Raw genomic sequence first — 15,932 nt, 5'->3', positions numbered from 1 at the left:
AGTAACCCAGGCTTTTTATCTCTCTATATCTTTTTTTTTTTTATTAGTATTGAACTTTAGTTAGTAATGAGTTTTTTTATGTAGGAAATCTCAAGTTTTGGAGAGAAGATAGAAGAAGAAACCATCAAATCCAGCATCATAACACCATAATGTCATTGGAAATATAGACAAGTCGGGAAAGTTCTCCTCCTTTTTCTTTAATTTCATATTGGGGACAATGTTAAATTTAAGTTTGGGGTGAAATATAAATTGTTTAATTGGCTTAACTTTTTTATTTTGTGTGATTTGTGTCCTGTTTTAGAAAAATAGTAATTTTTGCATGCTTGCGAAAGTTAGATAGCCTTGTTATATATAATTGGGAACATGTGTTGGTTTATGAATTGTGGATAATTATGTACCTTAGTTAATTATTTAGTTATTCATGTGGAATGTGAGATACCAATGCACTCGAATTGATTATAGCATTGTACATGAATAGATAAATCCATGTTTATAGGTTGAAATAGAGAACTTAAATGCTAAATGCAAACAACCACTAAACATTATTATATCCTTAAACCAAATTTAGGTTAGTTTCAATGATTGAACTGTGTAGGAAAACTTAGAGATAAATGTAGATTCCAAGTATACTAAATTTTGTGTGGACTGTGTGAGACCAATAGGATGAAAATTAGGTGAAAACCTTAAGTTAGAGGTCAATTTTTGAGAGTGGGTGTTTAAAAGGGGCATTACACTAATCACTATATAAAAGAGAAAAAGCTATCTCGTTGTGAAGCTACTCTGAAAATTCTTATGAGGATTCAAAACCTAATGCCCGAAAGTCATCTTCCTTGAGAGTCATTGACCTAAAACTTATTGCAGAAATAATTTAGAAAGCTTAGTTTAGAGACATCAACACATAAGATTAACTAAAGAATACACACACACACGCGCGCGCGCGCGTGTATGAAATAGAAGATGTACCACCTGCCTTGATTAATCCCAAATCTTTTATTTTAGAGGATTGGGCATTTGATAAGGGGTTAGTAACTTGGTTGATCCTTGAAGGTTGAAATAGTCAAAAATAAAAAGAATTTTCATTTGTGGATATGTCGAACTACAAATAGTAAAATCCAACCAAACTGCAGAGGCTAACAAGTAGTGATTTGTAGATCAACATTAAAATACAACCATGGGAATCGAATAAAAAGAAAACAAGTTTGAGGTGTGTGTAAATCCCACGAACGAAGTAAGGAAATATTGGATATTTGAGGTAGGGAATTGGATCGATTTATTATTGTACAACATTGCACTTAATTCTTCATACAAACACTCATTTTGTAAAGAATATGTAAGAAGTTAGCTTGTGCAATTTTGAAGTGATTTATGAAGTTGATTTAATGTTTTAACTCTGAGCCATGAAGGCAACATATCTAGCAAGATTTGTTTTAAGATATTTTGTTTATTTTAGTTGTGTTTATGTGTTCGTTAGTTATTTTCTAGTGTTTGTGTTTGTGTTTGCTTTAGGACAGGCAAAGTATTAAATTTGGGGGTGTTTGAATGTATCTCACTCATTGTTTTAATACCACTTTAGCTTATTATTTAGGTATTCTTGAGAGTTTTTTAGAACGTATTTATGTGTGTTTTGATGTTGTTATATAGATTGATTGAAGGGAAAAAAGGCGCAGAAGAATGGAAGAAAATGAGAAGAAAGGATCAAAAAATCGAGTATCGCATCTCCTAGTGATACAACACGGAAGAAGTAGAATGTGTGGCATTGCAACCCCTGGAAAACACTGCAGAAGCAAAAGGTGTGATGCCACAATGCTACTAGAGGAAAATCACAGCCCCGTGGATCTACAAGGCCAACATCGAGGTGTTGCCATACAGAAATACTGTTTGGAATTTTTTGGACTCTTTTCTTGGCCCAATCCGACCCTAACCCTACAACACTTCAAGCAACTATAAATACAACCTAAAGACAACTTTTCAAGGATAATTAAAAGATGATTAAGGGGACAAGATTTAAGAAATCGAGAAGGAAGCAAAGGCAACTTGACGAAGAAGATTGATTCAATCATCCAAAAAATTAGTTTTATCTTTCTTTTCTTCATGTTATTCTTTATGAATTGTATAGATTTCATGTCTCATATCATAAACTAAGTAATTCTTATGGGATTTGATTAGCCAAAATTTGAGGATATGATTTTATTTTATTTTAGTTGTTTCTATGAAATTTTCAAATTTCATTTATTTGTGTTGTTGATTTAATGCTTTTAATTAATTGATCACTAATTGAATGATAAGACGCTACTCAATTCTGGCAATCGAGATAGGGAATTTAGGGGCGATGACAACAATAACACAACATAGAATTTATATGTTTTGAGAGAAAGTGTAGTATCTATGAAGCTTGCTCCATCTAAAAACCACAATCTTGATAAATCTTGATCTTAATTCAGAATATGGATATTGGAACTAATTTCTATGATTAATTTTTACTCCATGCACAAGAAAGGGTGTAGAATTACATTAGGGTTCTTATTGTAAACATGGAAAATCGACTAGAGATAACTGGGCTTTTAAAAATCATATTTTATAGTTGGGTGAACTCATACTCTAGGCTTTCCTATATTGATTAATTCATATAACTTGCAATTATTCAGTGAATTTATCACAATCATCTCTAATTTAGATAAAAAAAAAATTATTCAAAAATTCATTTATCTAGATAAAATAGATGCTACACAATTATAGTAATTAGTATAAAATTAAATTACAATCCCTGTGAGTTCGACACTCTAACTTCATTCATGTTACACCAAAATTGACGTCGTACACTTACGGTATAATTTACTTTGTATAAGATGCGTAACAAGGGACAAGTGGCCTCATTTGAACAAAGAAGTTTCTCATGTCTCCTCCTATGTATCAATCAATCAATTGTAGATGTGCGGGCATTTAATGTGACTTGACCTCGTAGCGTCATCTATTTTCTTTGCTAGCTGTTATGTTAGCAGATGATATGAAGCCTTTTCATGAGAGATGTATAAATATTCTTTTAGTGTTAAAATGCTTGGATTTAAATATGTTAAGGATATGTACACAAATGAAGAAATTTTTCTAAAACATATATGTCATATGATAAAGGTGTAGTGGACAAGGATAGAGGATAGGTTTAGTAAGATGACATTTCATTCCATGTCATAAAATAGATGATGCCATGAACATAGCTGATTTTTTCTAGTGAGATAGTACAACTCCATGGTATACCTAGGAATATTGTGTGTGATAGGGATGTTCAGTTCCTTATCTACTTTTGAAGAGTTTCGTAGGGAAAGTTGGAAACTATGCTTTCATTTTGTACTATATGTCACCACAAATAAATGTACAAATTGAAGTAGTAAATAGGACATTAACTCAACTTTTATGAACTAGAATAAATATGAATTTGAAAAGTTGAGAGGATTCTTTATCATCTATAGAATTTGAATATAAGAGGATCATACATTCAGCTACTATTCTCCTCTAAAATTGTATATGTTTTCAATCAGCTAACTCCGTTAGATTCAATTCATTTACCCGTTGATGAAAGAGGTAGCTTTAATGGGAAAAATAATGTTGAATTAGTAAGGCCAATCCATGAGAATGTTCAACGTCAAATTAAAAAGAAGAACGAGCATTATGCTTCTCAAGTAATAAAAGAAGAAGACATGTGACATTTGAACCAGATGCTTGGATTTGGGTGCACATGCGGAAAGAATGATTTTCAGCCCAAAGAAGGTCTAAATTACATCTTAGAGGAGATAGACCATTTCAGGTTCTTGAAAAAAATTGGACATTCTAGATGAGTATAATATGTCTGCTACTTTTAATGTTGTTTATCTTTATCTCTTTGATGCAAGTAAAGATTCAAGGTTGAAACCTTTTGAAGATGAAGGGAATGATGAGAATCATGAAAGGCAAGCTAGCAAAGATCTTTTAATGTTGGGGATGCACCAATAAGATGTCCAACCTTAGTTCTTTTGATCCAAATGAAGGAATAAGAAGGATGTATGAAAACGTGCAGGATGTACATAATCATGCGAAACTTTTAGCTTGATTATCGAATTTTTATCTATCAGTAAAATTCAGAAGCATTTTTCGATTGCACATGTTTGTTGGATGATGTTATCAAACTTTGAAGGTCAAATTCCATTGGTCATGGATCCATTTTTTTAGCAGTTTTCCAATTTTTAGTTAGTCTAACGGTTTTTTTTTTCATTATTTCACAATATTTTAGTTTCATTTAGAATTGTTATAGAAGTTAATTAAATTTGTCATGTTTATCTAGTTATTTTACAAGTTAACTAGGTTTGTCATGTTTATCTAATTGTTTTACAAGTTAATTAGATTTTTTTTATGTTTCTCTATATAAAGCATATTCATTGTACAAAAACATAACACATTATTATTTGAGAGATTAATTATAAAGTAGGATTTTCATTTTCTATCTTGTTCTAAATTGAACTATCCGGAATTTATCAATGATTTTCAATCTCTATGGTGTTCAAACATTTCATCCTTGGTTTTTAATTCAAGAAATCATTGGGTCATTATATGATTTTAGCTTTCATGGGGTTCGTATCAAATCCTGTGTGATTCCAGGATACATCCTGCAACAGGGTTCACATCATCGTCATTCTTAGATTGTAAGAGATTATGATCTATATTTCATTTAATTAAATTAATATTGAAATCCTTGGCCAAAGTAAGTACATAAGTTAAAAATGATTTTCGATTGTAATTGAATTAAGAGTGAGATGAAAGATATGATTGATAATTGAGATTGACATACTTCAATATCTCGTAATTGATTGGATCATATTAGAATCATATTTTCTCGACAAAATTACAAGTTTGATTTTGTTCAGCATATGATATTTTCCGTCACATGTATTGCCATAACACATTTGCTAGTTATAAATTAGGAATGACCCTTTTAATTTATCTTATGCTGATTAGATCAAAATAATAAATTACATTGTCCAATATCGTGATCGAGAATCTCACAAAAAGAGAGAATTGTAAAAATAATATTAAGAATTAATTAATGGACAAGTATGGGACATTTATATAATTAAATTAGTTTATAAGTCAATTAAGTAGATTAATGAACTATGGACTAACCTTAATTAATTAGATTATTTAAATATTGAATCAATTTATGTTTAATGAGTGGGACAAACCCACAAAAAAAATCTATTAGTAATCAGTTAGAATTTGAGAAAGAAAAAATAACATATCTCACAATTATCATGATCTTGCTAGAAGAAGAAAAAAATATTTAATCTCTCATTCTTGTTCTTCAATGTGGATTATAATTGGATACTAGACAATTAGACAGCTGTGGTGTGAAATAGTTGGTTAGATTAAGATTCATAAGGAGAAGTAAAGATCATAATTGTCAGTGATCAAGATTCTCAAAAGAGTTTTAAGAATTTGCTGAATGTATAATTCTAATGATGATTTGTATCTAAACACAAAGACAATCTTTGAAGAGAATTGAATTTATTTTTTTAAATTTCGTTGTGCATGTATAAATAAATTCCCAACAACTTTGAGGAGTTTATATATCCCAGGGCTTAGCGATGAGCCAAGTAAAATTAACTGAACTTACTTGTATCTCTAGTTAGGATGTAAAGGGATCACTTGCAGGGGTTAGCCCACATGAGGCTCGGGTGGACCCGCTAGAAAATTTGTCCAAAATTGCAAAATTCTTCTTGTTGGGAGAGTTGTTTTTTTTTTTAGATTGAATTGGATTTTAAGGAAAAATAATAATAATAATAATCCTACCACGGCCTTGCGTCCCCTTGACGCGGGCTGCTTTCGGGCATTATTTGCTTCCCTAGGCTCATAAGTGCTGGTGTAGTGCATGGGCAGACCAGCATAAGGTCATGTGGGGTCAAATGATCCCACAAATTTTTGCCCTTTTTTAAGAAAATAATTGTTTTGATCACTTTATGATTTTCTTTGATGCACTCAATACGGGATGACAAATGAAGTCGAAATATTGCCTTCTTAATATCATTTCGAAGTGCTCATGGCCTATTTTTTGCTCAATAATGGGGCGTTAAATGGTCAATTATAGCAAAAGTTACGAAGAGTCAAAGTAGACGGTTTTAAACTAATATTTCGAGAATTTCGATTATATGCTAACTTTCAAAATCTATCAGCAATCAAATGCTATTCGAATCCATAAATTGTCTATGTCATATAAAAGCTATTTTCAAAAATTGCATCGTTGTAATATCGAATGGTCCAAACGAATGTCGAAAAATAATTAATGCGTCAAACGTACATGCAAAAAAAAAAAAAAAAGGTCGTCTAGCTCATCTTTTCTTTTAAAAAAGAAAGAAATCAATTATTTTATTAGCATTTATTATTTTTGCATGATAAATTGTTCAATATAATTTATATCATTTTACTGGGAAATTTTACATGGAATATGACGTCAAAATTTGAAGATTGTTACGGATTAAATGTATTTTGAATTACTTTTGAGTTATATTTGCTTAAAATTTGAAATTCACTTTCTGGATTAAACTTGGATTTATTTTAATTTATTTACTTTCTATATTCAATTTAATTTACTCACTATCGGCTCAGCATTTATCAACGAATTTTTGAACAAAATTATACAAATAGCAAAATTTATTTAATAATATTAACAATGATTTAATTAAATGACATATTCAAAATATCAAAATATGTATTAACTTATTTTCATTAATATATTTTTTTTACACACACACATACGTGTATGTGTGTGTGTGTGTGTGTGTGTGTGTGTGTGTGTATATTAATTTTTTACTCCACAGCACTAAAAGTCTAGGTCCGCCCTGGTGTAGTGAGCTTCCATTAAAAAGCGCCAATATTTTGGACAAATATCAATTTTTACATAAACATTTTTCATCCCATATAATATTTTGAACTGTGATTTTCATTAAGTTTGATGTTTTCTCTGGCTGCGGAATCTTCCAAGTTTCTGCTGTGCGAATGATTAATGTATCAAATCCTAGTGTTAGTACTCGTGCTAGTGCGTGTGCCTTAATTTAATACTTTGATTACTTGAAGAATTTGCACCGGCTCAAATTTGCACAAAATTTCCAAAAGTCTACAAAGTTGGAACAATAAAACGAGGACAGCATCACAGGCACGATCATCTACTGGACATAATGAAGTTCTTGATTGAGAAGTAGTTTAACCAATGAACCTCAGAAGTCCTTGTACCCACTACCCGAAGTCTGGATAACAACAAAAATTGTATGATAGAGATTTCAATACTTAATTGGAATTTTACGTAGGATTCAAACCGAGTACTCTTAATAACAATCAAGTAACACCTGCTAATTTTACAATTCTTCTTGTGGTTCCCTTTTTATGGGGAATATAATCCTGCGCTCGCAATCGCGAGCGATATAATATTCTTTCTTGCCTTCGTATTTGCACTTACAATCGGCAAAATCTTCTTTCCTTGTAAAGCATATATAAATCTCCAAAAGCTGGGATTTGCCATCGGCCGTGTAACACTTTATCCCCGCATTGAAATTAGTCTTTTTCTTAATTTTTATCGGAAATTGTTGATTAGCATAGTCAGCAATTGCAGTTGGTCCAAAACCTACAATAACATTTAGAATAATGCTATTCGTAGTCGCTCACTGCGATAGTCGCCCTACGTGGCATACACATAACAGGTGATTATTTGATGCATTAATGTATCAAATAACCACCTACCATGTGTATGCCACGTAGGACGACTACCGTAATGAGCGACTGCAAATAGCATTATTCTAACATTTAATACACATTGCAATAATTATATGCATTAATTGAGAAAATTTTAATTTTTTCATATTTTTACCTATTTGTCTTAAATATTCAACCAGCTCTCCTCCGATAATATCATCCAATTTTCTCTTGCAACGAATAGCCGACTTGAAATAAGAGTTCGGGTCACTAAATATGATGCCATGCCCATGCCGTCTCCATTCATAGTCCCAGAAATCAAAATTATTTCCGCGAAGATTTGGCCACATTTCATCTAGTTCTATCTTTATGTCCGCAACCTAGCAACACAAGTACCAAATATAATAGAAGGTAAGCCAATGATTATATTGGATTGACAACCAAGTTAAAATTAAACAGTATAATTTTTAATATTATGTAATTCAGAAGGACGTATATACGTACGTCCTGTTCGTTCAAGCCAACTTCTCCAGATGACATGTAATCTTCTTCATTTGTCATTACATGTCCATTTCTATCCAGTGCCCAAAAACCATGAGTTTTCAATTGTTGAGGAATCGGATGTTTACATTGGCATGAATTACAATATGAATTTGGCCATTGCAGTGCCAACATAAAGCCATATACTATTACGCAGAAAATAAGCTAATTAGCGAACTAAAGAAGTGGAGTAAATGCACTCAATCATCTCCTATTGATAAATGCTAAAAAAGTAACTCACCTACTATTTCATAAGCATGTTAAATATGTAAAAACGTGATATATGCAAACAAGTATATTTGGTCAGGCAGAGCAGTTTGAGTTTGACAACATTAGAAAATTAAAAACAAGGGACTAAAGTCATTAATGTTATGTACAAATGTACAAATTTAGAGCATGTTTAAGCCCTCATTTTTGAAAATAATGAATTTTGAAATAGTGTTTTGATGGAGAAGGTGTATAATTAAAAAATAAAGAAAAGTCTAGAATTTGCAGGTAATATTATTTTATTAAAAATATGAGATTAAAAAGAAGAGAGAGAAATAGTTATTAAATTGCATCAGATGTAGGCACGTTTCATTTTAATATGTGGGTCATCATATTTACACTTAACATAGATAAAAGAATAATTTATTTGAGCCAAAAATCAACTGCCATCCACTTCTAAATTCCAGTGACAAAAAAAATAGTTATCATACATGCCACTTTGTTCACTACCTTTTGACTCTTATAATTATTTTCTTTCACCCTTAACAGGCAGAAGTAGCTTAGCAATTCGATAAATGAAATGTATTATTTCAACAAGCTACTTCAAAAATATCGGACTTCAAGGAGTACCGTTTTTCTTTCTTCCCTGCGCCTTTATATGGCTACTTATGCTTTAAGAGATTGAGGAAGTTAGAATTAGACTATGACTCAAATTCTAATCAATACTTTGATTGAAATTACTGTTGGAGTAGTATTAGGAGTTGGTAGTAGACTAAAACAAGTCTTGAAGGAATTCTTGAAGAATAAGGAGTGTTTGATAAGTGTATTTTTAGCATTTATTTGGACATAAAAATATAAAAACTTAATAATTCTTTTAAATAAATATAGCCTAATTTATTGTATATTTCGTTCATTAGGTAAAATTCGATGATTAGAAGTTGAATTGAGAAAAAGAAGCAAAAAGGACAAAAAGGTCGAAGTCCAATATTTGAGGATCAAATTGTAAATATCCAATAGTTAATTCATGGAGTTTTGATGGATGTACAAAACCATTTCAATAGAAGTCTTCAGATCCTTAACTTGAGTGGGACCCACCTCATTAAAAAATGACCTTAAAATCTCCACCCCACACATGTTTGTGTGAGTTCTGTCGGGGTTCCCTACCTGATACCGAAGCATGACTCTGATTCGTACCATAAGATGATTCTTTGAAAATTGTTGGGAAACAATTGGATGCAATTAGAAGTAAAAAAATGAATAGAATATGATCAAAATATTATTGCAAATAAATTTTCAATCGCACAAGTTTTATTCTAGATTTTTTGCCGATAATTGTGACCTATTTTTGGTATAATAGTAAACTTCTAAATTGGAAAAACTTCTATTCCTATCAAAGATGCATAGAGTTAGATTTTTAGAATACTTTGATTCGCCTCAATTGGATATCAGGAGAAAAAGTTATGATCAAAATATTGACTGACGTACAAGACAAAAACATGTGCATGCGAAGATAACTTTCCTTATTCGAAAGGAATCTTTTTGAAAACCAATTTGGATGTGATTCTCAAGCAATTTTCTACTCCTACAAATACCTAATAGAATACATTAAAAAACCTCTTCTACACCTCTCATATACATATTATACTCGAATATTCATCAATTATTATTAATAAATGAGGAAAATTCATAATTTTTGTGAGAAGATAGAAGGGGACTTGCAAGAATTCAATCAAGTGAAGAAGGTACAAGTAGAGATTCATTGAGAAACCATTGAAGGGATTCAAGATTTCAAAATTCGCCTACATCTTCTCAATTTATCAATAAACCGGGTTATGTATTTTCACTTAAATATGATTTCTTACAATTTCGATATGTTAGGCAAGTCTTATATTGTGCTAGGATTAGATAAACCACTGTTATGATATTTTTAGCTTTTAGTTAAATATTTTGACTTTAATTTGGTTTTATTTGTGGATTTATTATAGTTTTTATCGTTCTTTTCAATTGCTCGATCACAAATTGAATTGTTAGTGAATTTTATTGTTATCAAGGGAGACAATAGGGTTTAAGCGCTACATAATAAACATTGTAAGATTCGATGGAAGATAGAAATATACCTCCATGCTTTATATGATTTCAATAGATGTTATAGCACTTAATGCATTTATCATATTTCCATCTTTCATCTAGAGATGAAAGGGTCACGTGAGAGGGATAGATTTGATCGCTATTGAGAAAGGCTTTCGATTAAATTATGAACATTTGTCAACATGAATAATTTCAAATTGTTACTTTAATTGTTACACTAAAAATGGTATAACGAGGATTTGACATCTTAACAATACATCTCATATATTTAACAAAACCTTCATAATTAGCTTAGTTAATATAATTAGACCATTTAACATAATTAGACCATTAAGGTTGAAATTAATTGACACTAAATTAAGTACGTAGTTCTCGTCGGTTCGACACTTTATTTACTATTTCATTACTCGTTTATGTTCCCGTTCACTTGGAGAAAAACAAACGCTCAATAGGTTAGGCATCAGTTGGACCAAGAAAGAGGTTAAATGGTCCAAGATTCAAGAGATATACAATTGGTAAATATATGGACCGTGAGCAACGTTAATTCCTTATTATTTCCAACGGTCCACATTGTTAATCTGGTCGAGTATATATACTTGATTGTTTGGTAATCAGTTGACCATCGACCAAGACATGTAAAAATATATTTTGACGTTTTACATCATTGCCTATAATTTATTGGCTATCAAAACCCAATAATAACCTACCATTAATCCTAGGGAATTCAGTCACAAAATCGTTTATCATCCCTTAGCTAAGGTTTGATCTACTTAGGCCTGAATTCTAGTTCAGGTGCTCCATGATCTTGCCACAAAGTTAAGTTCTTCACTTGAAGCTCTAAGATAAGCTAGCTTCCTGACACAGATCATATACGCAAGGAGAAATAAAGTGACCTTCTACAAGATCAGCTGGTTTTGGTAAATGCAAAAATAGTATTAGTTGGGTATCAATCGCTAAAAGAACCCAATCTATCGATCTTCCAAAGCAGCTAAATTTTACAGTTTATCCTTAAAAAATGACTCCAAATCTAATTCTTGCTTAATTTTTACATACCTTTTCGACTCGGTTGGTGGTAAACCTGAATATAAAAACACGAGATTAGTATTGTATTATTTGATGAAAGCAATAAGTTATAAAAATTAACAACATCATTACTAAGAACACACAATGATCTCCCCCCCCCCCCCCCCCACCCACACCACACACCAAATTCAAGAAATGAAGTGGCAATTCCATGACTCCTAATGCTTAAAAAAAAATGAAAAAAGAAAAAACAAGAAAGAAAGAAACTTGATTTACTTTTAAAAAAATAAGAAAATAAAAAAAAAATTCTTAAAACAAACTTCCATTTTCCAAAAATCAAAGATTGGACAAACAATAAAAGTTTTTAACTAAACAAATAAATAAAAACGAAACTACTTACAGGGAGGAAAAGCAGAGATAAAATAAGAAATGGCAATACTAGATGATTCCTCATTTCTTAGCCAGAAGCTGTGGATCAATGTTTCTTCTTGAGCTGGATATAAAAATATCATTTCAAGTTATATTAAATCTTCCATTTTATACTACATTCAGAAGTATAATAACTTCCTTGAGAGTATGACTATTTAATATTTTTCTTATGAAAATAGAAGGTGGTTATAAGATGTTTACAAAAATACTACCTTCATGCCCGCTATGTTTTCTACCAATTGTGAATAAGTTGTACTCAGATATTTAGATCTAAAATAATCCTTCCTCGAAAATTTCGATTAGATTTAAGCTACTCCATCTGCAACATGCATATATATTAAGCACATAGGTTGATTTTTATTTTTCTAGTTAGTTGGACTGTCTTGGAACTAAACCTCGAATTGATCATTTAACCAAAATGAAATTTCAACCCATATGGTCATTATGAAAGAATAAGAGTATTAATTATTAGAAAATTTAACCAAAATGAGAAGTGAAAAAAACAAAAAAGAAAAAAAAAAGAAAAAAAAGGAAGAAGTAAGAATACATGTCAATTCCTTGTCAACATTATCATTGCACTCACTGTTAGAGAATTTGATGGTGATTTCATTGTTTTTTTTTCAAAAAAATTGTGAAATCATCAACCCCAATTCATTTAGGTAAACAAAATGTACATGTAACTCGTCTACTCCATCCATGGTCTATAACTAGGGCCGGTCCTGTAATTTATGAGGCTTGAAGCGAATTCCATAAATTAGACCTCCCAAATAAAATATAAATGCAAAATCCTATGGTGTATTGCTAATTTAGAACTTAACCTAAAAGACAATTACAAAATATATCAATCATCTCACAATTGAAGGTTTTAATATAGTTTCTACGTGCGCTTGTGCAATTGATCCTACAATAACCAATCATATATGTAATACCCCCGAGCTTCACGTTATACATATGGCCAATATGATTCATGCATTTCATGCTAATTATATTGTCATTTGCATCAATTTCCTAATTGCTTTCTCTTAAAACGGTGCATTCGATCATCGAGACTTTAAAATCTTTATATAGTGACAATCTTTGACTCTTTGACCTAGGTGTTGAACTTTACATTGAGTTATGATAGAAAATTTAGGTTAGCTAAATGTTGGAGATTTGGCTTGGTAAGTAATGGAAAATCGAAAAAGTCAAAAATTAGTATCGACAAAGGTTCAAGCTTTCCATTCGGTTAATCGAGGTCACTGTAAACCTTAGATAGGTAATTGACATATTTGGGACATGAGGCATGAAGTGACAAGATCACAACGCAATAATATATGTCTCATATGACGTTATAAATATTGAGATGTGAATTGTTGAAATCGGTTAACAATCGGGTGTCAATCAGGTAAGAAATTAAATGAACGGTTGAGGAATTAGCCTTGAATTAGCCCTATAACGTATTTTGGGATCTTAGGGCAAGTGAAATAGATTATAAACATGCCAAAATAAGCCAAGGATACTTGATTTGTACAAGCAAAGATAGATATAAAATCAGATTATACTTCAAGTGACCACCTTATGCTTGAACACCTCGTGCTTGGGATGTTTGTCATTTTAACACTCAAATTTTTCAACCTTAAGGTGTCAATCTCGTGTCTACTCCCTAAGAGCTTAATATAGGATGAATATATATCTTAAAAGTCACAAATGGATCCAAATATAATGGTTGAAAGTCAAGTATTGCTGCAAAGAAGACACATGATACTTGGACAGCTCATGCTTAAGGATAGTTGTCCTTTGTTCATATTTTTCTTCACCCTTAAACAATCTCACGACCCCAGTCCTTAAGACTACTTATATGTCTCTTAAAGAAGACATTTAACCTTCCAAATATATCCTCAAGTGACCCCAAGAGAAAGAGAGAGCAAAGGAAGTAAAGAGAAATAGAAAAATAAGAAACTGGACTTGCAGTTTGAGCAGGTTAGTTCAATGCACAGTTTTGAAGTCTTTCCTTAGTTCTTTGGGATGTTTTATAACCTATTCAAACTCTGAACTTGATTGAAATTATGTGGGAGGCTATGGATAATTTTATGATGGCAAAATAGGGGAGATTAATTACAAGAACTTGAGGGAAAACAACTTGGGCAGAGATGTAAGTTGCTGGATTTGAGTAGTTTATACCTTGATTTTGGGATGACACTTGGTGCGTAACTTATATCTATAAATATGAACGTATATTTAAGTATGAAGTGTAAAAATGATTTTTATTGGTTTAGAATTCTATTGGTATCATACTAATACAATGGAAACCGAAAACTGTCCCATGGAAAATAAAACTGCCCGATTTTGTATAGTGGAAAATGGACTTTTTTGAAGCTTAAAACCATTCATTTGTTACAACCTTATGACCTGATTATCTTTGCATACATGTTATAGAAGTGTATTAAAAATTTGGGAGTCGTTGGATATAGTTAAAGGGGTGAAAAAGGATATGAAAAATAATTGGATAGTAATAGAAATCAGAAAATAGTTCTGCCCATTTGTATTTTTAATATAATTTCAACCTTTACACATCCATTAATTGTCTTCTGGCCCTAAAAAATGGATTCTAATGAGTATTAGGTGGTCGATAATAATTGGATGATGTTGACGTTCATAATTAACTCGAGAAATAGCGAGACTTATTGGATTAGTTTGTAATGATATCGGTAACTTGAAATACTGATTTCGTCTAATTTGTTTTTGTGTGAATGGATGTATTTTGGGATTGTATGTGTGTTGAGGTTATTAAATGGAGGATTGTCTTTAATATTAGATGGTAATACAAGTGATTTTTTTACGTTGAACAAGAAAAGAAAATTGATATACACTCCATAGGAGCTTGCACAGCCAAAGGCAAAAGGTAAGTAAAAATCTATTTGCAACTATGATGCAAGAGCCTAGTACTTGTGATAGGGTAATGTTGGAATAGTTACATAACTTTGATAAGAGGTTTATTGCACGTCATATGATGGTTATGATCGTTGAGCATGAGGTTGAGGAACCTATTGACATCGTTTTCATTAAATATGTCATTCGTGAGTATTTTCATCTGTATGCACGACATTTGATCATGGTTGAAAATTCTGTATGTGAAACATGATTATAGATTGAGTTTTCCTTATAAATGTTTTATTGACTACTACTAGGGCATGAGGCATGTGAGGCATGCTTATGTGATATGTTTTGGCATCGCGGGTGATACTTCCTGGGTGATTGCAAAAGTAGACTGGGGATAGGCCTTTAATGATCATGGGAGGGTGGGCCACTCGACTATGCTCTTGTGATATTATGATTATTGGCGCTGTCGGTGGGATACTTCTTGGGGGATCATAGAGGTAGTTAGGGGATGGCCCTCTAATGGTCACGAGAGGATGGTCCACTCACCGGTGTCGATTTTATATTGGTCATTTGATTATTGATTATTGATATTTATATTATATAGAGCCCTACCCAGTGCATAGTAGGTGGGTCAAGGGCCCAATGAAATGAAAGATTTCAAATGAAATGATTTCGAGTTGACTTTGATGAATATTGGAATATGATGCATCTTTATCGTGATGTTTAAAGTAAATGGTATAATGACATATATTGTTATTATTCACATTCATGACATGCATGATTTTTACTTACTAAACATTGGCTTATGTAGTTCTTGCATTGTAGGTGAGCTTGGAACTACATAGAGAGCATGACTGCCTGTGGAGCTCTTACAGGATTCCAAAGTTCAATGTACATGGATGACGACCTGTAGAGTTATTTTGTAGGCTGTTATTTTGAGTTTATGATATATTGTGTTATATGTTGGGGATCTTGTGTTGTATATCTTTTGACATGTTTATAACCTTAGAATATATATGTTGGATTATGATGATATAATTTTTATTTCGATATAATAAATGATCGTCATAGGTAATTAG

General features: G+C 31.6%; 1 protein-coding gene across 1 annotated transcript; it reads right to left on the bottom strand.

Annotated features, from left to right (window-relative positions):
* Positions 1 to 6,964: 6,964 nt before the first annotated feature.
* Positions 6,965 to 11,289, bottom strand: LOC111381394 (ribonuclease S-7-like). Its single transcript, XM_023005170.1, has 7 exons — positions 11,250 to 11,289; positions 8,212 to 8,393; positions 7,883 to 8,087; positions 7,756 to 7,794; positions 7,378 to 7,639; positions 7,235 to 7,265; positions 6,965 to 7,009 (listed from the first exon to the last, which is right to left on the bottom strand). Exons 1-7 carry the CDS (start codon positions 11,287 to 11,289, stop codon positions 6,965 to 6,967), a joined length of 804 nt encoding a protein of 267 aa, XP_022860938.1.
* Positions 11,290 to 15,932: the final 4,643 nt, after the last annotated feature.

The sequence above is a fragment of the Olea europaea genome, unplaced genomic scaffold (genome assembly GCF_002742605.1).
Source record: "Olea europaea var. sylvestris unplaced genomic scaffold, O_europaea_v1 scaffold23, whole genome shotgun sequence".
NCBI classification, from domain to species: domain Eukaryota; kingdom Viridiplantae; phylum Streptophyta; class Magnoliopsida; order Lamiales; family Oleaceae; genus Olea; species Olea europaea.
Note: the sequence above shows the minus strand (reverse complement) of the source record. Positions and strands in the feature narration are given on the sequence as shown.